The following is a 26048-nucleotide window of genomic DNA, read 5'->3' on the forward strand; positions in this document are numbered from 1 at the left end:
TTTTATATATAGAGATTTACAAATCACTTTCGTCAACAATTTGTAAATAATCCTTTCTACTCTAAGGATAATGTCTGAAATTTGGTGGGAAGGGTCTAGTCAATTACATCGACCCCAGTGCTCAAGTGGTTCTTATTTTATCGACCCCAAAAGGATCAAAGACAAAGACGACCTTGGCGGCATTTCAATGTCGTTCAGCTCGAAATGCCGCTAATCATTTGTCCAGTGTGTGAACGAGTCTATAAGCTCTCCGCCCTAGCAATTTTAAATAACATCAACAGTTTCTTTCTTTAATGAAATATATTTTTCAAAGAAATAATTTATTGCTGTTTCACGGTTTAATTCTGTATTTTAATAAGAGAAAATTCTTTCGTTTGCTCCACTGACAACTTAAGAATCTCCGTTGGTATTTTAATTCGCTTTCTAAGCCTTACAATGAATGTTTTATTGCTTCAGTGTTTGGTGCCACAATCAATTGCTCTCAATCGGTCGCTAATTTACTGTTTGTGGTAAATAAACATGAAAATATTGAACAAAATAGTCATTGTTTTCCCACTTGTTTTACATGTCGTCTGTCGTTCTTACCAATATGGTTACACTCGGTTTTAGGGCACTATTTTATTCAGCAAAACTTTAATGTCTAGATTTGATGGTTTTACAGTTGTTGATAATCTACTTTTGTATTTACTTATTGTGAACACACTTTTAATTCACCATCGACAGCTACCTACCTTTATTGACATATTGTCATTTTATATCCCGCGTGCTTCTGTCGAAAGGTTGCCGGGTTCCAGCGACAGCTCAACCAAACACAACCCCAATTCTTCCTGTCTTGTTGGGACCCAAATACTTATCTCTTGGTTGACACATTTATTATAGCTTTGGCGTAAAGATTATAATGATTTATTTCGTAACTCAACAAAGTTTGTGGCTTTTAAAAGACAGCTTAAAACCAATTATTCTAACGAAATTCAGAATTTTTCCTTTGTTAATTCTTAAATTATTTACACTGATGTATTTCGTCTTAATATATTGATGTCAATGAACTAAATAGAACAGAATATATTCCCATTTATATTTTCTTATCACAAGATATTAGGTCCAGTATACCCTTAGCACATCATGTATATGCATAAACACGTATTTTTCTTTTAATTAGAAAGAAGAAATCTAATTATTATTAAAGAAATCACATAAAACCAGAGATACAAAATAAAGGGTCGATAGTATTCTGTTGTTTACTTTCACTTTATAATTATTATTGTAATGCGAAATAAACAGAATATAAGCTTTGTTCTTTTATATAGTTACCTGTAGCAAAAGAGGAATCAATGAAATAAATTTATGAACGTAAAATTTGCTATATAGTATCACTTACCTGATTTGGGTATTACTTAAGAAGTGTGGTCCCGGTGCGCGCACTCATGTATTCGCACATCCGCGCTAGCTAGTCGTGACTAGTCAATCCTACAACGACTCTCCTAGCAAAGTAAATAAAACACAAAATAAATAATTTTTTTTTACACAAAGTAAATAATTTTTTAAAAGTAAAGTAAATAAAACACAAAAACACAAAGTAAATAATTTCTCAAACAAAGTAAATAAAATAAAAACACGAAGTAAGGATCGACTAGTCACGACTAGCTAGCACGGATGCGCGAGTGCGCGCACCGGGACCACTCTTCTTAAGTAGTACCCCTGATTTGATTAGTGCAGTTGTGATTATAGTAAGTTGGTAGCACTTTGGAAAAGAACATAGTGGAAGAAATTCATGGAGCTTCTGCTTATAACGGGCGGAGTGATTAAAGGCAGAAAGTATAAGCTATATGTAAAACTAGCAGTATCGCCCGGCGTTGCTCGGGTTTGTTTCGACCCTTTAGAATTGGAATTTTTGAAAAGGAAAAATTTTGCATTATGTAGCTTGTTATTCTCTTTAAGTGAACATTTTTCTGGTTGAAATACACCGAAAAATGGCGACACAGCAGTAAAAAAATCGTAAAAAAATAGGGATTTTCATAGAAAAAAATCACCTTTTTGATGTAAATAATTTTTGGTGTTAACATGGTCCGATTTGAATTTTTTCTTCTACGGAAGGAAGAGCAACCCTTCTTCTATCATACACTCAATTTTGGTCAACTTGTGCCGCAGGGTCTCGGAGGAGATAGTGTTAGTTGAAGGCTACCAAACCCGCCACACACAGACAACTTCAACTTTATATATATAGAGAGATGTGCGAAGATGTTCGGTAGAGATTCGGATATTGAGTGTGGACGGTCTTGCGAGACGTTTAATATGGACGTGTAGACAAGACATTAACTTTGATGAAAAGTGAAATAGCATTGGGTTGAGAGAGTGGCTAAACATTTAAAACAACTGATGCTGTTGTTATTAACTCCAGCTCAGCCCTCATCGAACAAATTTATGATCAGAGGTATTCCAGCCATGACCAGCTAGTCTTCTAGAAATTTTTAAAACTATATTATTTAATATGTCTTTTCATTAATTATGGTGGTTAAAAGCGGCGAGCTGGCAGAAATGTTAGCAAGCCGGGCAAAATGCTTTGCGGTATTTCATCTGCCGCTACGTTCTGAGTTCAAATTCCGCCGAGGTCGACTTTGCCTTTCATCCTTTTGGGGTCGATTAAATAAGTACCAGTTACGCACTGGTACTTATTTAATCGACTTAATCCGTTTGTCTGTCCTTGTTCATCCCCTCTGTGTTTAGCCCCCTGTGGGTAGTAAAGAAATAGGTATTTCGTCTGCTGCGACGTTCTGAGTTCAAAATCCGTTGGGGTCGACTTTGCATTTCATCCTTTCGGGGTTGATTAAATAAGTACCAGTTACGCAGATTTCAGGCCTTGTGCCTATAGTAGAACGGATTAATAAAGGTGGATAAGATGGGGAGCTGGCAGAATCTAAGTTCAATTTTGCTTTTCATCAGTTCAGGGTCGATAAAATAAGTACCAGTTGAGCACTGGGGGACAATGTAATCAACTAGCTTCCTCCCACCACAGTGTAATTGTAGTGGAGGTGCATGATTTAGTATGGTTAGGGTGCTACATACATGACCAGAAGATTGTAGTTTCAATTCCAGGACCAGGTAGTGTATTGTGTTCTTGAGCAAAACACTTACTCCAGTCCACACAGCTGGCAAAAAAGAGTAATCCTGCAATGGGCTAGCGTCCCATCCCGGGAGGAATATATATACACCAGACATTGTCAAGCGATGTTGGGGTGACAAACACAGACATACAAACATATACACACACACACACACATATATATATATATATATATATATATATATATTGTTATATTTCGGAATGGTCATTTTGCCAGTTTAGCCAATACAAAATGGCTGACGGTTAGTAAGGAGAGACACAAATAAGAAAGAAGAAAACAAAGGACCACTGATGCAGTCACAGGAGTGTGACGAAAGGACTCTGGCTGAAATAAGATTAAGATTAATGTTAAAAATAAATAACACTGAAGCAAAGTAACACCAAATATATAGTGCGTGTGTTTTTATTGGCTAAACTGGCAAAATGACCATTCCAAAATATAACAATATCTGTTTCAACACACGACTTCACATGAAAAATCTTGCACAACAAATATTTAAACGTATATATATATACATATACATATATACGACAGGCTTCTTTCAGTTTCTGTCTACCAAATCCACTCACAAGGCATTGGTCGGCCAGAGGCTATAGTAGAAGACACTCGCCAAAAGTGCCATGCAGTGGGACTGAACCCGGAACCATGTGGTTGGTAAACAAGCAACTTACCACACAGCCACTCTTTTTCAGAAATTTCAGCTAGTTCTATGCTCTGAGTTCAAATATTGCCAAGGTCAACTGTGCTTTCATCCTTTTAAGGTGAATAAAAGTATTGGTGGCAATGGGATGGACTACTGCCCAGCCATCAAAATTGCTGGCCTTGTGCTTAAATCAGAAATTATTAGTGTTATTTTTGTTTTCTTCATTGCTTTCAAATTTTGGCTTGAGGCCAATAATTTTAAAGGAGAGGATAAGATAATTACATTAACCTCACTCTTTGGCTAATACTTATTTGACTGGCTTTTGCAGAATTTGAACTCAAAATGTAAAGAGCCAGAAGCATTTTGTCTGACAAGCTAATGATTCTGCCAGTGTACCACTTGTTGATATCACCATGTTTTGGGTATTTAATCTCTGTAAATTACTGAAGGAAGTGGTGGTTCATGGCTTAGTGGTTAGGGCGTTGGACTCATGACTGTAAAATTGTGGTTTCGATTCCAGGAACAGGTGATAAGTTGTGCTTTTGAGCAAAACACTTAATTTCATGTTGCTCCAATCCACTCAGCCAGCAAAAGTGAGTCGTCCTGTAACAGATTGGTGTCCTGTCCAGTGGGGAAAGATATGTTTCACAGAATCTAGGAAAACTGACCCCTATGAGTCTATATGACTTGGGAAGGATCATCATCATCATCATCATCGTTTAACGTCCACTTTCCATGCTAGCATGGGTTGGACGATTTGACTGAGGGCTGGCAAACCAGATGGCTGCACCAGGCTCCAAACTTGATCTGGCAGAGTTTCTACAGCTGGATGCCCTTCCCAACGCCAACCATTCAATAAAGTGTTCCTCTGGTGACACATTTTGGTTCAACATCCACTTACGCTTGGAACATTAAATGCTGTGACTCTAAACAACCACAATGTTGAAAAATATGTAGTGAACAAATAATATAAACTTGAGTTTGCCATAATTTCTCCTGATGATTTGACTGAGGGCTGGTGAACCAGATGGCTACACCAGGCTCCAATCTTGATCTGGCAGAGTTTCTACAGCTGGATGCCCTTTCTAATGCCAACCATTCAATAAAGTGTTCCTCTGGTGACACATTTTGGTTCAATGTCCCACTTACTCTTGGAACACTCAATGCTGTAACTCTAAGCAACCACAATGTCGAAACATATGTAGTGAACAAATAATATAAACTTGAGTTTGCCATAATTTCTCCTATCATCGTGTTTTAAACAATTTCATGCAACTTTCTATTTTTGCATCGTCATGTACCCCTCTGTACTCCTAAAGCATGTTTACAATTGTCCTTCGTGGGTGTATTGTTGTGTTATTGTGTTATATTTACTCTTTTGAAAGTGTATGTTGAATAGAATTTCTGTGAACTTTTACTTGTGTGTAGGTTGCATTATAACATCAGGTGTTCATAATGTGACAACTATAGGTCATGATATTTTATTGGGTTGTGACTCTGTATAACATGATCTTAATAATCATGTTAAATTATCAGGTGACATTTCTATGGAATATGACTCAGTCGTATGACTTGGTTGTGTATGGGATATTTTATTTATCATGAATCAATTATATTTTGTAAGTATTGTATTGAGTTGTGATTGCCTAAGAGTATGACCTTCGGGTTTTGTGCTGTATTATCAGGTGATATTTGTGTAGAGCAGTAAAGGGCAAACTGTAGCTTGTGGGACATTCTTGAATGGCATGCCTAACAAAAAAAATTACTTTGTATTTTTTTAGCAGTGTGGCCCACCTAATGATGAATCATATCTCCTGCAGCTTTCTTCTTGAAAAAGACTGCTCATGCTTGATGTAGAATTTGGCTCAGTTATATAAGTTGGTTGTCTGTGGGGTATTTTACAGTACTGGTTGTTGATTATGTATTATATATGTTGTATTATTTTATTGTATGATGACTGTGTTAGACTCATCATCATCGCTTAACATCCGCTTTCCATGCTAGCATGGGTTGGACGATTTGACTGAGGGCTGGTGAACCAGATGGCTGCACCAGGCTTCAATCTTGTTCTGGCAGAGTTTCTACAGCTGGATGCCCTTCCTAATGCCAACCACTCCGAGAGTGTAGTGGGTGCTTTTATGTGCTACTGGCACGGGGCCAGTCAGGCGGTACTGGCAATGACCTCGCTCAAATCTTTTACACATGCCACCAGCACAGGTGCCAGTAAGGCAATGCTGGTAACAATTACGCTCGAATGGTGTCTTTTATGTGCCACCGGCACGGAGGCCAGGTAGCTGCTCCAGCAACAATCATGCTTGGATGGTGCTCTTAATACCCTACTAGCACGGGGCTCGAGTGCCAGTAACGCGATGCTGGTAACAATCACACTCGACTGGTGCACACAGAATTTATGTTTGTTTTTACTAGTTGAATCTAGAAAAAGGAGCAGTGTCTATGGCCTTTGTAGGCCTTCTGAGACCAGTGTACGCAGTGATACTAATGTTCCTAAACAGTTGCAGGTCAACAACAGCAGGAAAGACACAAGTAAAAAGAAGGTTTCAGCAGGATGATATTTTCTGGAGGAAGAACTGAGCATAGTTGTTAGTGTGAGGCTGAAGGTGGGGTGGATACAATGTGGATGACAAAAGTTGGGGAGATGAATACAAGAAGGTTGAGGTTACTCAGGTGGTGGAGATATGAGACTAGCTAGCTTCAAGGAACAGAAATCATAATAGACAGAAACTGAAAGAAGCCTGTCATTTATGTATGTATATATATATATATGAATAAATGAAAGAATGGAGTCGAACGAAGATTTTGACAAAATTCCTTTACTCTCAATACTAGGATAATTACTATCCATACTAGGATAATTCATTCACCTACTTATATATATATATATATATGAATGTGTGTGTATATGTTTGTGTGTCTGTGTTTGTCCCCCCAACATCGCTTGACAACTGATGCTGGTGTGTTTACATCCCCATAACTTAGAGGTTCGGCAAAAAATACCAATAGAATAAGTACTAAGCTTACAAAGAATAAGTCCTGGGGTCGATTTGCTTGATTAAAAGGCAGTGCTCCAGCATGGCCACAGTCAAATGACTGAAACAAGTAAAAGAGTAAAGAGTATATCTTCTTAGTATATAATAGTGGCAAGTTTTACATCATCTGGGGGACATCGGAGTGTTTGAGTGACATTAGACCCCCAACAAATGCCCATAAATAAAATGCATCTATCTGGGCCACAATTGTGGCCTATCAACCTGTGCCTGACGGCCACAATCATGGCTTGTCATGCTTTATGTGTTAAATATCCATTTTATTGTAAAGATTGTTTGCCAACATAACATGGCAGTCCTGGTTTAGGACAAAAGTTGCTATAATTTAGCCCCAGGAGACATTGTCTCCGGCTGGCAAACAATCTTTACTACAAAGTACTGTTGCTGAATATCTCACGTTGTGAGATTTATAAAAAGTAATTTTCTAATCTATTTTATCATACTGAAGTCTTGACCCGAACACATAAGCAATATGGAGCTATGGCAAAGAACAAATGAAGTTTCGATTAGGGAGCAATTATATAAGAAAAAGTGGAAGTGGATTGGTAGCACAATTAGAAAAGACACACCAAATGTAACAAAAAGTGATTTACAGTGGAAACCGGATGGATATAGAAGGAGAGGTAGGCCTAAGAACTCGTGGCAGAGATCAACACAAAAGGAACTAGAGAAAGGGGGACATTCATGGCAGAGTATAAGTACAGAAGCAAAAAATCATGCGACATGGAATTCAACTATAAGTGGCCTATACTCCGCATTGGAGGGTTAAAGGCATAAAGAAAGAAAGAAACATTGAGTTCAGTGTCTCTACTGTTCTGAAGTCCTCTTTCCTAAATTATTCTGTCATTTCGGTGCATTTTTTCTCTTGAATTTTTAATCACTCACATGTATTTTGTATGGGTAGTTCAGGAGTTCTGTCCTAATTCCCTGATTTCAGTTTCTGGATCCTATTTAATATTCTCACATTTAATTAATTTGCTTCTTATCACAGTAGCTTTTAATACATTGTTATATCCTGGACTGAATTCCGGTAACATATTTAGTAATTTCACCAACCAAGTACTGTCTTTTGTCAACAGCTTTAATCAACCACATAGAGGAGGAGATGGTTTCTAATTAACCTGTAGCACATATGTTACTACTGTTGGTTTCAATAATAAAACTGTTTTATGGGGCCAGAGTTAAGAAGAAATGAAAAAAGGAGTAAGGAAGTTGGAACGTAAAGGGAATACAGCATTGAGAGTGGAGGCGCAATGGCCCAGTGGTTAGGGCAGTGGACTCGCGGTCATAGGATCGCGGTTTCGATTCCCAGACCGGGCGTTGTGAGTGTTTATTGAGCGAAAACACCTAAAAGCTCCACGAGTCTCCGGCAGGGGATGGTGGTGATTCCTGCTGTACTCTTTCACCACAACTTTCTCTCACTCTTACTTCCTCTTTCTGCTGTACCTGTATTTCAAAGGGCCAGCCTTGTCACTCTCTGTGTCACGCTGAATATCCCCGAGTGGAGTGCTCAGCCACTTACACGCTAATTTCATGAGCAGGCTGTTCCGTTGATTCGGATCAACCGGAACCCTCGTCGTCGTAACCTACGGAGTGCTTCCACAGCATTGAGAAAACGCTTTGTGGTATTTCTGGCTCTTTGTTATTTTCTTAAGTCTTCTCTCATTTGATCTTCTGCTGCTACAATTAGGCTCCCTGTATCCTTTTTTTAATCGCCTCTTTTTTAACCAAGTCCAGGGTTTTGTTCCACATACGTCTTTAGTGGTTCTCCAAAATTGGCCATACAAGGGTTTCTCTCCAATCTGTCTGATGTGCCTTCTTTGTATTTCATTCTTGTCCTTTTCTCCTATTACATGCTTGATCAGCTGTTCTTTATTTACTGTCTTTAGTAGTTTATTATTATTATTATTATGTTTTTTCCTTCTTTCTTCAAATTTTCTTCCGTTTCTCGCCGAGTGTTTTCCATACACCTAGGGCAGAGAAGGGCATTGTATGCATTCCCAGATTACATGCGCAAATTCACAGATAAAATATGTATTTAAAAATTAATAAATAAATAAATTCATGGATGGATGTTATTTTCACAGCGATAGTGCTCTTCTCAGTACATGAGCTGTTCCAGTTAATATGATTTCTTGCACTTCCTGTAGGGATGGTAAGCCTGGAATCATTTTCAAAAAGGTTTCAGTGCATTTTTTATCATTCCTAGAGATCCTACAATCACTGGTACTGTAGTCATCTTGAGATGCCACATTTTTTCATTTTCTATTAGCAGGTCTTTATATTTACTAATCTTGTCAAATCTATTATTATTATTATTATTATTATTATTATTATTATTATTATTATTGAGTGAGAGAGCAGTTCATGCCATCAAAGTGATACTGGGGTAAAATATAAGAAGCCCAATATACCCATCATGACTACCCGTCTGATAAGGGTACACCAGGCACATGCATCACAACCATATGTGCGCGTCATGGTAATCTCATATCAAGATAAACAGCACATGACCTTGCAGGTGGGGCCCAGTTAAAATTTTCTTCAGGTTGAGTAGCCCATCCCGCTCAAAAGGTCCCTGAATAAGGGTTGTTTAAGGATGTTGAAAGAACCACCTATGTTTCCAGAGGTGAACTATTCAAACCCCAAACAATCCCTCTCAACACATGGCTATGATGCTCCCCAACTACTTCTGCTCGTGATCAGAGATGCACATATATTATTATTATTATTATTATTATTATTATTATTAACAAATAAATAGAAGAGTGCTATAGTTATCATGTGAAATTGGTTGAGCGATATTTCGGCATCTAGCGTGCCTTCCACAGGTTCAAAATTACATGACAGTCCACTTCATTGTTTGTTTGGACTATATAGGCTACATGTAAACTTAGATGCCAAAAACCCCACTAAGTATCCTAGCTGTCCCTATTACTACTATTTCCTGGAGTGGCACTAAAATAGGTTTTATACCTATTTTCTCTCTCCATCAGTTCAAATCTTTAGGGATAGTTCCCAAGGCACCTATAACTACAGGGATACATTTTACCTGCACTGTCCATAGCCTCTGTAACTTAATGGCTAGGTCCTGGTACTTTGGTATTTTCTCTCTGTACCGCTCATGTTGACTTTCTCATCATTATTATTAATACTCTTCTTCTTCTCCTCCGCCTCCTCCACCTCCTCCTCCTCCTTCTTCTTCTTTTCCTCCTCCTTCTTCTTCTCCTCCTTCTTCTTCTCCTCCTCCTCCTTCTTCTTCATCATCGTCTTCTTCTCCTCCTCCTCCTTCTTCTTCGTCTTCGTCATCTTCTTCTTCTTCTTTTCCTCCTCCTCCTCCTCCTCCTTCTTCTTCTCCTCCTCCTCCTCCTTCTTCACCGTCTTCTTCCCCCCCCTCCCCCTCCCCCTCCCCCTCCTTCTTCTTCGTCTTCGTCTTCGTCGTCTTCTTCTTCTTCTTTTCCTCCTCCTCCTCCTCCTCCTTCTTCTTCTTCTTATTATTATTATTCTTTTTCTTCTTCTTATTATTATCATTATTATTATTATTATTATTATTATTATTGAGTGAGAGAGCAGTTCATGCCATCAAAGTGACACTGGGGTAAAATATACGAAGCCCAATATACCCATCATGACTACCCGTCTGATAAGGGTACACCAGGCACATGCATCACAACCATATGTGCGCGACATGGTAATCTCATATAAAGATAAACAGCACATGACCTTGCAGGTGGGGCCCAGTTAGAATTTTCTTCAGGTTGAGTAGCCCATCCTGCTCAAACGGTCCCTGAATAAGGGTTGCTTTAGGATGTTGAACGAAACACCTATGTTTCCAGAGGTGAACAATTCAAACTCCAAAGAATCCCTCTCAACACATGGCCATGATGCTCCCCCACTACTTCTGCTCGTGATCAGAGATGCACATATCGTCAGCCACTAAGGGACATGCTCAACTGGTTAAGGTCAAACAACTGACAAGCAAATCTGTGGTATTGAGCAGAATATTTGCTGTAGCCCATCTTTTATACCAAGACAAAACAATGTACATGATAACACTTCCAATCAGTTAAGATCAGAAGCCATGAGAGCCACTGCCTGGTACTGCATCAGGGCATTTATTATTATTATTATTATTATTATTATTATTAATATTATTATTATTATTGAGTGAGAGAGCAGTGCATGCCATCAAAGTGACACTGGGGTAAAATATATGAATCCCAGTATATCTATCATGACTACCTGGCTGATAAGGATACACCAGGTACATGCATCTTTTATACCAAGACATTATTATATCAAGATTATTATTATTATTATTATTATTATTATTATTATTATTCAGTAGTTTTATTTTTATAGCGTGCTTTCACTTCACTACCGAGCGCAGCTGTGTGTGCCTTGGGTATGTGCTGTGATTTGTTGTGATGCTCTGATGGTTATTGTATGGAAAGTGTTCTGCGTAGGATGTGTGCAGTGCCTAGTAGTGCAATTTTCTGTATGTTATATGTGTTTGTAAGTCCTGGTGTTTTTGTTATGTATTTGTCTGAATATTTTTTATCATGCCTAATGCACCTACTATGATAGGAATTGTTTCTGTTTTCAGATTCCACATTCTAGTTACCTCTATTTCCAGGTCTTTGTATTTTGAGAGTTTCTCCATTTCTTTTAGAGACACGTTGTCATCAGCCGGCATTGATACATCAATTAGAAAGCATTTAAAAAATTTTTTATTATTATTATTATTATTATTATCATCATTATTATTATTTTTTTTTATCTCTTTTACAGCTCCACAATGGGTATCAGCTTCTTAGATGAGGAAAGAAACACTTTCTCTCCTGCCGACTATGTGATGTTTGCTCTTTTGTTGGTGGTATCAGCATCCATTGGGATCTTCTATGCCATCAAAGACCGTAAGAAGACAAACACAAAAGACTTTCTCTTGGCAGGAGGCAACATGAACCCAATTCCTGTGGCCCTTTCACTCGTTGCGAGCTTCATGTCGGCCATCACTTTATTGGGGACTCCTTCCGAGATGTACAGCTATACAACCATGTATTGGTACATTGCAATCAGCTATTTTTTCGTCTGTGGAGCCGCTGCACATTTGTTCACACCAGCTTTTTATCGGTTGCGTGTGACAAGTGTATATGAGGTAAGACTTATTGTTGCCTTTATTTTATTTTATTTTATTTTTTTTTGTTATTTTATCTAGTTTCAGCTCACGAGCTGTGGCCATGCTGGGGCACCACCATTTGGTGTTGCTACATGATTTTACTTCACGAATGCTTTTTAGCAACTGCCATTTGGTGCATGAGAGAGTTCGATGCAGCTGCCCTCATCTGCACCTCCTGCCATGAAGTTGGTTCATCTGGGACACCTGACAGGAAGAGATCCAGTTTTATTTTAAAGACATCTGCATCCACCCCATGCAGGTCTCTCAGGTTCTTCGGGAGGATATTGAAGAGCTGTGGGCCTCTGAAGCCCAGGTTATCACAGTATCTTATCCTACATCTTGATGGCAAATTGTTGGTGCATTTCTATTTTGCTTCCATCCTAGTTTTTTTTTCTTTCTCTTCTCTCTTATTTTGTTTTGTTTTTGTCTCTCTTTTACTTGTTTCAGTCATTTGACTGCGGCCATGCTGGAGCACCGCCTTTAGTCGAGCAAATCGACCCCAGGACTTATTCTTTGTAAGCCCAGTACTTATTCTATTGGTCTCTTTTGCCGAACCGCTAAGTGATGGGGACATAAACACACCAGCATCGGTTGTCAAGCAATGCTAGAGGGACAAATACAGACACACAAACATACACGCACATATATATATATATATATATATATATATACATATATATGACAGGCTTCTTTCAGTTTCCGTCTACCAAATCCACTCATAAGGCATGATGCAGTCATAGGATCTTCCAGCAACCACCCTTTTCACCCAGGGCAGACTACCTCCTCCAGACACTTGATGTAGGCCTCCATGTTGAGCGTGAGGCTGTGTAGGAAGATAAATGGAGGAATAACGTTGCCCTGTTGCTTCCAAATTTCTGGCAGAGTGAATTGCTGTTTTTCTCACAGGTGGTACCCAACTGACCCTACTATACTGGTGCGGAAATGTGTAATACATAGGTGTGTAGTGGGTTGTCTACCAGGCTTCTATCACACTTAAAGTCAGTTGGTTAATCAGAGCTTCACCAATTCTTGGCTCACTGTTCCTGATAGCATCATGAGCTTCATTCCTGAACTCTCAGAAGAAACAAGGCCATCATCTTAGATGTGTTCCTCCACACATATAAAATTCACAACCCCCAAATGACTTCAGGCAAATATCATGGCCTCAATGCTTGGTTGAATTCATCCACTCCTACAAACTTATCTTCTATCCTTTATGTTTCATTTGTTTCAGCCATTGGTTGGCGTTGCCCTTTTTAACGCCAACCACCCACTACACTCACAGAGTGGTTGGTGTTAGGAAGGGCATCCAGCTGTAGAAACACTGCCAGATCTGACTGGCCTAGTGCAGCCTTCGGGCTTCCCAGACCCCAGTTGAACTGTCCAACCCATGCTAGCATGGAAATCAGACGTTAAACGATGATGATGATGATGATGATTAGACTGCGACCATGCTAGAGCACCACCTGAAGAATTTTTAGTCGGATAAATCAATTTCAAAAGTAATTTTTTTTTAAAGTACTTATTCATTAGACTCTTCCTGCCCTTTAGACCTCAACTTTGATAGTTCTGTAAGCAGTGCTCATGCAGAGAAAGCCTCTTTGCAACCATCTCCCAACTGCAAACATGAAGTTGATCCTCCACAAAATGACCCTTCTCTATACAATAAAACCACACATTTACTCTTTTACTCTTTTACTTGTTTTAGTCATTTGACTGTGGCCATGCTGGAGCACTTCCTTTAGTTGAGCACATCAACCCCAGGACATATTCTTTGTAAGCCTATTCTATCAGTCTCTTTTGCCAAACTGCTAAGTTATGGAGATGTAAACATGCCAGTATCGGTTGTCAAACGATGTTGGGGGAACAAACGCACACACACACACACACACACACACACACACACACACACACACACACACACACACACACATATATACATATATACGACAAGCTTCTTTCAGTTTCCATCTACCGAATCCACTCACAAGGCTTTGGTTGGCCTGAGGCTATAGTAGAAGACACTTGCCCAAGGTGCCACGCAGTGGGACTGAACCCGGAACCATGTAGTTCATAAGCAAGCTACTTACCGCACAGCCACTCCTAGGCCTGATCATTTTTGATCATTTAAACCCATGATTCTCAACTAGGGTACATATGACACCCAAGGATCCGTGTCCTCCGCTTCAGTTTTTGGAAATCACTCATTCTCATTTAATTGTATATATTTTAATTGTTTGTTTATTCATACGTTTCATCTCATTCGATACCCTGACCCCAATATTTGTTTTGTCTGTCCTCGTATCGTCCCCTCTTTTTCTCAACCTTATGGTGAATAAAGAAATACTCTCTCTCTCTCTCTAATAGTCACCAGTATGCTTTTCATAAAAACAGATCTACTTGAATTCTCTTCTCCTATGTCACTCTTCCTTCCCGTTGCCCACCAAACCCTTCCAAGACATTTGATGACAACAGTGTTGTCACACTTGACAATACAGAGTATTATCTAACCATATCTGATATATTTTATTGCTTTTAGGTCCTTATTTTCTACCCCAGTAACTTTGTACAAAGATTTAGTTATCTTTCTACTTGTCACAGAATAATAACATATGTTTACTTGAACCATAAGAAGTACTTTCTCAATTGAGGAATCCTAAATAAAAGAGAAATTTCTTTCATCATTTCTAGATTTTACAGGGTGGCGAGCTGGTAGCACTGTTAGCTATATTTCGTCTGCCGCTACATTCTGAGTTCAAATTCCGCCAAGGTTGACTTTGCCTTTCATCCTTTCATGGTCATTAAATTAAGTACCAGTGAAACACTGGGGTTGATGTAATCAACTATCCTCCTCCCCCAAATTTCAGGCCATTTGCCTACAGCAGAAAGAATAATAATAATAATAATAATAATAATAATAATAATAATTATAATAAATTTCCTAAGTACCAAAGTCAGGGGTGTCATGCAGAGAACAAAAAGCAATGGAGATAGGCTGTCACCCTGGAAAATCCTTCTTCTGATACCCAAGATGCTCAAGCTTTTTTCATAAGATGTCATTTCAGTTTTCCATCCCTATTATTATTATTATTATTATTAATAATATTATTATTATTATTGAGTGAGAAAGCAGTTCATGCCATCAAAGTGACACTGGGGTAAAATATACTAAGCCCAGTATACGCATCATGACTACCCGACTGATAAGGGTACATCAGGCACATGCTTCACAACCATATGTGCACGACATGGTGATCTCATATCAAGATAAACAGCACATGACCTTGCAGGTGGGGCCCAGTTAGAATTTTCTTCAGGTCGAGTAGCCCATCCCACTCAAACGGTCCCTGAATAATTTATACTGTGAAATTTGATTTAATACTAAATTGAATTTTTCCCTGTAAGTTTGGAGCTATACTCCCTAATATTATCATTATTATATAAAAATTTCCATGGATCATACCAAGTATAAGAAATATAAAAATAGCCTACAAACTTCACCTCCTTTAACACATGCATTAAATATAGTGACCAAATATTTTTCAAGACAATAATCCACTAAAGACAAATATATTGCCAACAATCTTTAAGCCTACATACATACTTTAGCATTTAAACTGGCCATATTCAGCCCAGACAATCTGCCTGTTTTATATTCAAATTTGCAAGGTTTGCCCCCTCACGCATACTTTAAAATCTCATTCTAAAAATATACAATCACATCATTGAAATCTCAAAACTATGAGATAATGCAGGATTAATTCAAAACAATATGAATAAATGAGATTTACATTTGATAGAGTAATCTGAATGCCAAAGGGTTAAATATTTGCTTACTCTCTTTACTCTCTTTTACTTGTTTCAGTCATTTGACTGCGGCCATGCTGGAGCACCGCCTTTAATCGAGCAACTCGACCCTGGGACTTATTCTTTTTGTAAGCCCAGCACTTATTCTATCGGTGTCTTTTGCTGAACCGCTAAGTAACGGGGACATAAACACACCAGCATCGGTTGTCAAGCAATGCTAGGGGGACAAACACAAACACACAAACACACACACATATATATATATATACGACAGGCTTCTTTCAGTTTCTATCTACCTAATCCACTCACAAGGCTTTGGTCAACCCGAGGCTATAGTAGAAGACACTTGCCCAAGGTGCCCACTTGCCATGCAGTGGGACTGAACCCAGAAACATGTGGTTGGTAAACAAGATACTTACCACACAGCCACTCCTGCGCCTACACATTTTCAATACTAATATCACTGTGATATACTTAAGCATAATCAACACTCACCAAATATAAACAGGAAAACAAACCATAACTATTACCAGACCAAAAATAAACATCGCCATTCACCTACATTCTTTTGTGAACCCTGATATATATTTTTTAAAAGCTAATACGCCTAAATATTAAGCTCAAAACACTGGACTGAACTCTAGGATTTAACCTTCACATTCTCAAAACAAAAGGCGAACATCTCATTAATTTCTAAATAAAACCAGCAACAACAAAACCATGTAACACATATGCTGACTAACAGCCTTACTAAAATCTTTTGTGAAACCCTTTGACCAGAAGATGACACACCTAAACATACCTAATTGCAAAGATATACATGCATGAATAACTTCTAACTATTAGCACTTGTCCAAGTTTATTCAATTGAAACTATCTATTCAAGCTTACTACAGCATAACATACAGTGCAATTGCTATTCAACAGAACTCAGATTAGCGTTGAAAATTTTAACTTACCAGAGATAATATAAAGTCAAGACGGACTTAACCCTTTCGTTACCAACCTGACCAAAACCGGCTCTGGCTCTATAGTATTAATGTCTTGTTTTCATAAGATTTTCATTAAAATATACCACCAAACCTTAGTCGCAATTTATGCTCCTAACACTAGCTTAATGATAACTAAGTTATTTTACTAAATTCTTTGTTGTATTTAAAATAATTGAAAGAAACACAGAGCATCTCAAAATAAATACAGTAATGAAAGGGTTAAATGATTTACAGCCCAATGATGGCTCAGGTGACCGAATCTTTGAAGTCATTGTCAATGCTATTCTTAAAGAATAATAAATTTGTAGTCTATTGAGTAATCCTTCAATTTTATGTAAAATTGTTTTTACTATAACGAAAACAAACATCAAGATATAAATATACTTGGTCTTGACAGCAATGAGCATGAAAAATGCAGCTTCACAAAGATACGTGGATGCAAACATAGCTAAAATCCAAAGAGCCTGATGTGAGATCAGAGGCTGAACAGGAAGGTACTTGATCCAGAACGTTTCAAGATCAAGTTCTTTGAAGTCTTCCTTAGCTCAAGAAACTCGTCTCACACTTCATAAAAAACATCAGTCACTTCACACTGAAATGAGTTCCTGATGAATTTCCAAGCTTTTCATCTATATCTGGGAAGTATCTGATGAATTCTGTTTTCAAGCCAGTTAGCTGAGTGATTATTTGTTTCTGTAACTCAGAATTAAGGTTACCGTGAATGAGAGCAGAATCCAAGTAACTAAAACTGGCTGTATTTTCCTGCTGAATTCAACATTTCCAGCAGTTGAGTTTGGCTATGAAAGTTCAAAAGGTGTCATGGTGTGTGAGAACATTGATGTTTGTCCCTTGTAGTTAAAGGTTGAGAGCATTCAACACTTCGAAGCTGTCCATCAGGTAAGCTAGAGATAGCTGAAAGCCTTCAGAATGGAACTTGTCAGGTAGATCTACCTTCTATTAAAAAACTAGAAATGTTGCTACTTCTTCTTGTAGTTCATAAAGCTGTCCAAGCATGTTCTCCCTTAATAGCTTGCCGGTGGCACATAAAAAGCACCAACCAATCGTGGCCATTGCCAGCCTCTCCTGGCACCTGTGCTGGTGGCACGTAAAAAGCACCCACTACACACATGGAGTGGTTGGCGTTAGGAAGGGCATCCAGCTGTAGAAACTCTGCCAGATCAGACTGGGCCTGGTGCAGCCTCCTTGCTTCCCAGACCCCGTTTGAACCGTCCAACCCATGCTAGCATGGAAAGCGGACGTTAAACGATGATGATGATGATGTATGTTCATGTGAAAAGCAATGCTTCATGTTCAGATTCTATATCTTTACATAACAGTTTGGAAAGACGACTGTTTAAGGCTCCACCTTTAACAAAGTTGACAACTTTGTTGATAGCAACGTTCAGGACATTTCTCATTTCAGTAGGTAATGTTCAGGATGCTCAGGCTTCATGATGAAGCATGCAGTGTGTACCTACAACAGATGGATTTTTTTATCTCCCCCTAATAATGAATCCAGACTGCAGACCAAGCATGGCTAGAGCTTCATCAGTGTACATCCCTACAAACAAATCCCACGAAAGTTGGTTTTCCTGAAAGAAGTTTGATATATCATGAAAAATAGTGGTGACAGAACAACATTTCCTCTACATTATTTACATTATTTACCTTCGACAGATATTTGTCCTCATCTTGTTTGTTGTTAACACAACGTTTCAGCTGATATACCCTCCAGCCTTCTTCAGGTGTCTTGGGGAAATTTCGAACCTAGGTTCTCATTCCTAATGTATTTTTAGATTTTATTATTATTATTATTATTATTATTATTATTATTATTATTATTATTATTATTATCATTATTATTATTATTATTGTTGTTGTTGTTGTTGCTGTTCAGGTCACTGCTTGGAATTGAACTTGGAATCTTGGGGTTAGTAGCCTACACTCTTAACCCCAAGATTCCAAGTTCGATTCCAGGCAGTGACCTGAACAACAACAACAATAACATCGAAAAATACTTTAGGAATGAGAACCCAGGTTCGAAATTTCCCCAAGACACCTGATGAAGGCTGGAGGGTACATCAGCTGAAACGTTTTGTCAACAACAAACAAGATGAGGACAGATATCCTTTGAATGTAAATAATGTAAATAATTCCTCATCTCTTAAATATAGAACTGTAATCATATCCTCTTTTACACAGTTGCCTGACACAAAACGAACATATGCCAGTAGCTGGGAACACTGAACAATGTCAGTTGTTTCATCACACTGGATGACAAAAACAGGAGAATCTCTTACTTGGTCAAGAATTTGATCCTTGGTGTCTTGAGACAAGTTGTTGATCCTTCCCTTGACTTTATCATTTGATAGTGAAATCCGGGAAAGCTTGTTTGCATTATCTTTCTCCAGAATGAATTCTGCTGCATGGAGTGGACTTGGTTTTATGAGAGACTCTCCGATGTTGTGGCTCTTCTTTCTCTTTGCAATCGCCACGGCGATCTCATAGGAAGCCTCAGCAACCAATGGAATTTGATGCCGAAATGCTCCAATACCATCCAACTTAGCTTGCCTCAAAGAATGTCCTTTCGTTTCAAAGAATGCCTTGGGCTTTTGCCTCAAGAAATGTCCTTTTGTTTCAAAGAACGCCTTGGGCTTTTTCCTCAAGGAATGTCCTTTTGTTTCAAAGAATGCCTTGGGCTTTTCTGCGAGAGCAGGATGTGTTGTCCTCAAGTGGCGTTCCAAGCGTGAAGGTTGCATTCCATCATTGCTCAAAGTTTTGTAACATATCACACACTGGGGGGCTTCTGTGTCACCCTTTTGTCAAGATACTTCTGTTTCTTTTGCACTCATTGTGAATTATTTGCTGTGCAGTGGATAGCGCAAATATATGAACAAAAGATAAGCCATGTGTAAGGTAATATCAAGGCCCAAGTTAGAACGCTTGTAGTAAAAAGTTATCATCATCATCATCATTTAGCGTCCGCTTTCCACGCTAGCATGGGTTGGACGGTTCAACTGGGGTCTGGGAAGCCAGAAGGCTGCACCAGGCCCAGTCTGATCTGCCAACCACTCTGTGAGTGTAGTGGGTGCTTTTTACGTGCCACCGGCACAGGTGCCAGATGGGGCTGGCAAACGGCCACAGTCAGATGGTGCTTTTTACGTGCCACCGGCACGGGGGCCAGGCGGGGCTGGCAACAGCCACGATCGGATGGCGCTTTTTACGTGCCACTGGCACGGGGGCCAGGCTGGGCTGGCAACTTCCATGATCGGATGGTGCTATTTACGTGCCACCGGCACGGAGGCCCGTCGGGGCGGGACTGGCAACAGCGACATTCGGATTCGTTCACGTTCTGAAAAAAAAAATTAAAACAAATTTGAAATAAAAGTTAAATTAAAAGAAAAGTTATATGAAAAATTTGTACAATAAAATATTGTATTTATTTGTACGCAAATAGAAAAAAACTTTCTTTAAAAAAGAAAAGATTTTGCATAGCTTTTAGTTTTATCTACTACTTTCTGTAATACTTAAATCTGAATTTTAGTTTAACATTTGGCTTTATATAAAAAAAATTTTTCTCACAAAAACATTTATAATATTTTTAACATAAACATTTAATATTAAATATTTTGGTTTTATTAAAATTTTTTATTTTTCCAATCTGCGTTATAATGTTTTTGAGACTTTATTAAATTGAGCAATAGTAGAATTTATTACATACTTTTTGTTTCATTTCCTATTTTTAGATATATCATACTTTCATCTTGCTAAAATATAAAAATAGTTTTCAGTTTTTAAAATTAAGTTAATATTTCTAAGTATGTTACTATGTGAAGGCGCATGGCTCAGTGGTTAGAGTGTCGAGCTTACAATCGTGAGGTTGTGAGTTTGAATCCCAGACTGGGCTGCGTGTTGAGTTCTTGAGCAAGACACATTATTTCACGTTGCTCCAGTTCACTCAGCTGTAGAAATGAGTTGCCAAGCTGTATCGGCCCCTTTACCTTTCCCTTGGATAACAATGGTGGTGTGGAGAGAGGAGGCCGGTATGCATGGGCGACTGCTGGTCTTCCATAAACAACCTTGCCCAGACTTGTGCCTCAGAGGGTAACTTTCTAGGTGCAAGCCCATGGTCAGTGTCATGACCGAAGGGGGTCTCAATGGTACTATAATGTTTCAAACAACAATACTTTGGACCAAAAAGAGTGGAAATCCTAGAATCACATACAGTGTGTGATCTTGGGACTGATATGAGCAACAATGCCTCATTTCACATGCATGTCACCAAGATGGTGGCAGTGTGCAGGTGAGTAGCCAGATGAATTCTGAGAACCTTCAGAACAAGGGACCAAGAAGATATGCTGGTCCTATGGAGGACATTTGTCCTCAGCCATCTGGACTACTACTCACAAGTGATGGCAACGTTATGCCTCCATTCATCTTCCCACATGGCCTCAGACTCAAACGGAGGCCTACATCAAGTGTCTGGAGGAGGTAGTCTGCCCTGGGTGAAAAGGGTGGCTACTGGAACATCCTATGTCTGGTAACAGGACTCTGCACCATGCCACAGAAGCAGGAGAACCCAGTCATGGCTGTCAGACAATTTCTGCAGCCACATCACCCCTAACATTTGGCCCCCTAACTCCCCAGACTGCAACTCCTTTCATTATTATATGTGGGGTGCAGTTGAGCCAGAGACTGACAAAACTCCTTGTAACACCAAAGATGTACTGAAGACAAGGATTATGGCAGCATTCACCAACTTAAACAAGGAGACCAACCAGAAGAGTTGCAGAATTTTCTCTTGAGTATTTCAAGATATTTTTCTGTAATTTCGGTAAAAATATCTGTTAAAACGAGATACTCTCTCTTTTACTTGTTTCAGTCATTTGACTGCGGCCATGCTGGAGCACCACCTTTAGTCAAGCAAATCGACCCCAGGACCCACTCTTTGTAAGCCTAGTACTTATTCTATCGGTCTCTTTTGCCGAACCGTTAAGTTATGGGGACGTAAACACACCAGCATCGGTTGTCAAGCGATGTTGGGGGGACGAACACAGACACACAAACATACACACACACACACACACACACACACACACACACACACACACACATATATACGACAGGCTTCTTTCAGTTTCCATCTACCAAATCCACTCACAAGGCTTTGGTCGGCCCGAGGCTATAGCAGAAGACACTTGCCCAAGGTGCCATGCAGTGGGACTGAACCCAGAACCATGTGGTTCGGAAGCAAGCTACTTTACCACACAGCCACTCCTGCACCTATGTTAGTGTTATTTTCATTTTTGTATAATTTAGATGACAGTTTATTCACTGCACTCTGTATGTATATATATATATATATATTATATATATATATATATAGATATATATACATACACACACACATATATATTCATACACATGCCTTTGTATATATATGTGTATTTTTCTGTCTGTTTGTATGTATGTGTGGGTGTGTGTAATGTACCTACATTTAAGCATAAAATATAATTCTTCTGCATAAACACCTGTAAATTATTCGTATTTATGGGTGCAAGCTATGGCAAGATTGGAAGGCAAACTATAAAAAAGCAATAAAGGGGAAAAAAGACAACAAAAATTTACATCAAGGAAAGTGTGTGAAAATATATATCCTTATACACACAAATAAACTGGCAAATATATTCATATGCACTCGCATTTAAATTTGCTATACACACATATTTATGTATACATATATATGTACACATATATATATATATACATATGTACACATGTATAAATATATATATATTTATATGTATGTATATATATATATATATATATGTATGTTTATATGTATATATATATATGTAAGAATGTATTGTGCTTGAGAAGACCTATTGAGTCAAGTATGTCATCATCAAAAGAAAAATCAAATGGAAACTGTAGTTGTGATACCTGTGCCAGTGGCATGTAAAAAGCACCATCCGAACATGGCCGATGCCAGCGCCGCCCCAACTGGCTTCTGTGCCGGTGGCACTTAAAAAGCACCAACTGATCGTGGCCACTGGCAGCCTCCCCTGGCACCTGTGCCGGTGGCACGTAAAAAGCACCCTCTACACTCATGGAGTGGTTGGCGTTAGGAAGGGCATCCAGCCGTAGAAACACTGCCAGATCAGACTGGAGCCTGGTGCAGCCTTTCTGGCTTCCCAGATCCCTGGTCGAACCATCCAACCCATGCTAGCATGGAAAGCGGACGTTAAACGATGATGATGATGATGATGATGATATATATATATATATATATATATATATATATATATATGTGCCGGTGGCATGTAAAAAGCACCAACTGATCGTGGCCGCTGCCAGCCTCCCCTGGCACCTGTGCCGGTGGCATGTAGAAAAAGCACCCACTACACTCATGGAGTGGTTGGCGTTAGGAAGGGCATCCAGCCGTAGAAACACTGTCAGATCAGACAGGAGCCTGGTGCAGCCTTTCTGGCTTCCCAGATCCCTGGTCGAACCATCCAACCCATGTTAGCATGGAAAGCGGACGTTAAACGATGATGATGATGATGATATATATATATATATATATATATATTATATATATATATATATATGTGCCGGTGGCATGTAAAAAGCACCAACTGATCGTGGCCGCTGCCAGCCTCCCCTGGCACCTGTGCCGGTGGCATGTAGAAAAAGCACCCACTACACTCATGGAGTGGTTGGCGTTAGGAAGGGCATCCAGCCGTAGAACACTGTCAGATCAGACTGGAGCCTGGTGCAGCCTTTCTGGCTTCCAGATCCCTGGTCGAACCATCCAACCCATGTTAGCATGGAAAGCGGATGTTAAACGATGATGATGATGATGATATATATATATAATATATATATATATATATATATATGTGCCGGTGGCATGTAAAAAGCACCAACTGATCGTGGCCGCTGCCAGCCTCCCCTGGCACCTGTGCCGGTGGCATGTAGAAAAAGCACCCACTACACTCATGGAGTGGTTGGCGTTAGGAAGGGCATCCAGCCGTAGAAACACTGTCAGATCAGACAGGAGCCTGGTGCAGCCTTTCTGGCTTCCCAGATCCCTGGTCGAACCATCCAACCCATGTTAGCATGGAAGCGGACGTTAAACGATGATGATGATGATGATATATATATATATATATATATATTATATATATATATATATATGTGCCGGTGGCATGTAAAAAGCACCAACTGATCGTGGCCGCTGCCAGCCTCCCCTGGCACCTGTGCCGGTGGCATGTAGAAAAAGCACCCACTACACTCATGGAGTGGTTGGCGTTAGGAAGGGCATCCAGCCGTAGAAACACTGTCAGATCAGACTGGAGCCTGGTGCAGCCTTTCTGGCTTCCCAGATCCCTGGTCGAACCATCCAACCCATGTTAGCATGGAAAGCGGATGTTAAACGATGATGATGATGATGATATATATATATATATATATATATATATGTGCCGGTGGCATGTAAAAAGCACCAACTGATCGTGGCCGCTGCCAGCCTCCCCTGGCACCTGTGCCGGTGGCATGTAGAAAAAGCACCCACTACACTCATGGAGTGGTTGGCGTTAGGAAGGGCATCCAGCCGTAGAAACACTGTCAGATCAGACTGGAGCCTGGTGCAGCCTTTCTGGCTTCCCAGATCCCTGGTCGAACCATCCAACCCATGTTAGCATGGAAAGCGGACGTTAAACGATGATGATGATGATGATGATGATGATGATGATGATGATATATATATATATATATACACATACACACTCACACCCACATATTTTTGTGTGTATAAATAAAGAAAAACTGAGAGTAGTACACAGCGAGTGTGAAAGAATTTTGCAAAACGCAGTTTACATAATGAAAAGAACTTAAGAATTTGCTTTCGCCTTTTCTGTATATTTTCTGTGTAGTTTGTTTTTTTTATGTTCATGTTCAAATGATCAACCTTGTTTTATGGAGGTCCTCTATTGAGGTCTATGAATCACATTCAATGGTTAACATTTCGAGAAACAGGTACACCCAACTGACATTGTGTTTCATCAATGCTGTTTACTGCAGACCATTAACTGATGTATATTTTTGTGTATTTATTATTATTATTATTTTTTTTTGTTGTTGTTATTTTTAAAGACAAATGTGTACTGGATAACTTTTAGATTAGTATCAGCAAGATTGCATCTATGTTGGTATGTGTGAGAGTGTGTGTAAGTGAGAGTGTGTATGTGAGTGGGGTGGTTGTGCAAGCATGTGTGTGTTTGTGTGTTCAGATGTGTGTGTGTGTGTATGCGAGAGTGTGTATGTGAGTGGGTGGTTGTGCATGTATGTGTGTGTGTGTGTGTGTGTGTGTGTGTGTGTGTGTGCAGATGTTTGTGTATGTGTGAAGATGTCTGTGTGTATAATTGCAAGTGTGAGTGTATGTTTGTGTGTGAAGATGTGTGTGTGTGTGTGTGTGTGTGTGTGTGCGCGCGTGCAGACATGTGTGAATTTGCAGGTGTGTGTGAAAACAGACAAGTGTACATTTCCAGATGTATGTATGTGTGTGTGTGTGCGTCTGTGTGTGTGTGTGTGCAGACATTTGTGAATTTGCAGATGTGTGTATGTGTGTCTGTGCGGATGTTTGTGTATGTTTGAAGATGTCTGCATATGTATAGGTGCAAGTGTGTGTGTATGTTTGTGTGTGTGTGCAGACGTTTGTGTATGTGTGAAGTTGTGTGTGTCTGTGTGAGTGTTTGTGTGTGCAAATTTTGTGTGCATGTGTATAAATACAAGTGTGTGTATGTGTGCTGATGTGTGTGTGTAGATGTTTGTGCATGTGTGCAGATGTGTGTGTATGTGTTCAGATGTATGTGTATGTGTAAAGATGTATGTACGTGTGCAGATGTGCTGACTGTGTGAGTACAAGTGTGTGCTTGTGTATATATATATATATGTATGAGTATGTGTGTGCGTGATTCAGTTTGTATGTATATATTTGAGTGTATGGTTGTGCATCTGTGAGTGAGCAGCTCTGCATGTGTGTGCCTATGTGTGTGTGTGTGTATGTGTGTGTGTATGTGTGTGTGTGTGTGTGTGTGTGTGTGTGTGTGTGTGTGTGTGTGTGTGTGTGTGTGTGCATAGGTGTTTTTCTAGTTTTGTTTCTTGTATTTCTCACCAAAAAGGAGCTGATTTCAAATCTAGAAACAAGTTTTTTCATTGGAATTTTGACAGCAATGG

At 39.3% G+C, this 26048-nt stretch overlaps 1 protein-coding gene across 5 annotated transcripts in view; it reads left to right on the forward strand.

Moving 5' to 3' along the window:
• Positions 1-26048, forward strand: part of LOC115209355 (sodium-coupled monocarboxylate transporter 1-like) — a 169433-nt gene that overhangs the window by 7980 nt on the left and 135405 nt on the right. For 2 of the 5 annotated variants that reach the window (XM_036500870.1, XM_036500866.1), the window contains exons 1-3: positions 4212-4220; positions 7394-7403; positions 11620-11988. In XM_036500870.1, the coding sequence (XP_036356763.1) occupies positions 11629-11988 (360 nt within the window). In that variant the 5' untranslated portion in view covers positions 4212-4220; positions 7394-7403; positions 11620-11628. Of the gene's footprint in view, positions 1-1943; positions 1953-4211; positions 4221-7393; positions 7404-7739; positions 7747-11296; positions 11307-11619; positions 11989-26048 lie in introns of those variants that run through there. The other 3 variants (XM_036500867.1, XM_036500869.1, XM_036500868.1) reach the window with 3 other exon arrangements.

The sequence above is a fragment of the Octopus sinensis genome, linkage group LG3 (genome assembly GCF_006345805.1).
Source record: "Octopus sinensis linkage group LG3, ASM634580v1, whole genome shotgun sequence".
Classification (NCBI taxonomy): Eukaryota; Metazoa; Mollusca; class Cephalopoda; order Octopoda; family Octopodidae; genus Octopus; species Octopus sinensis.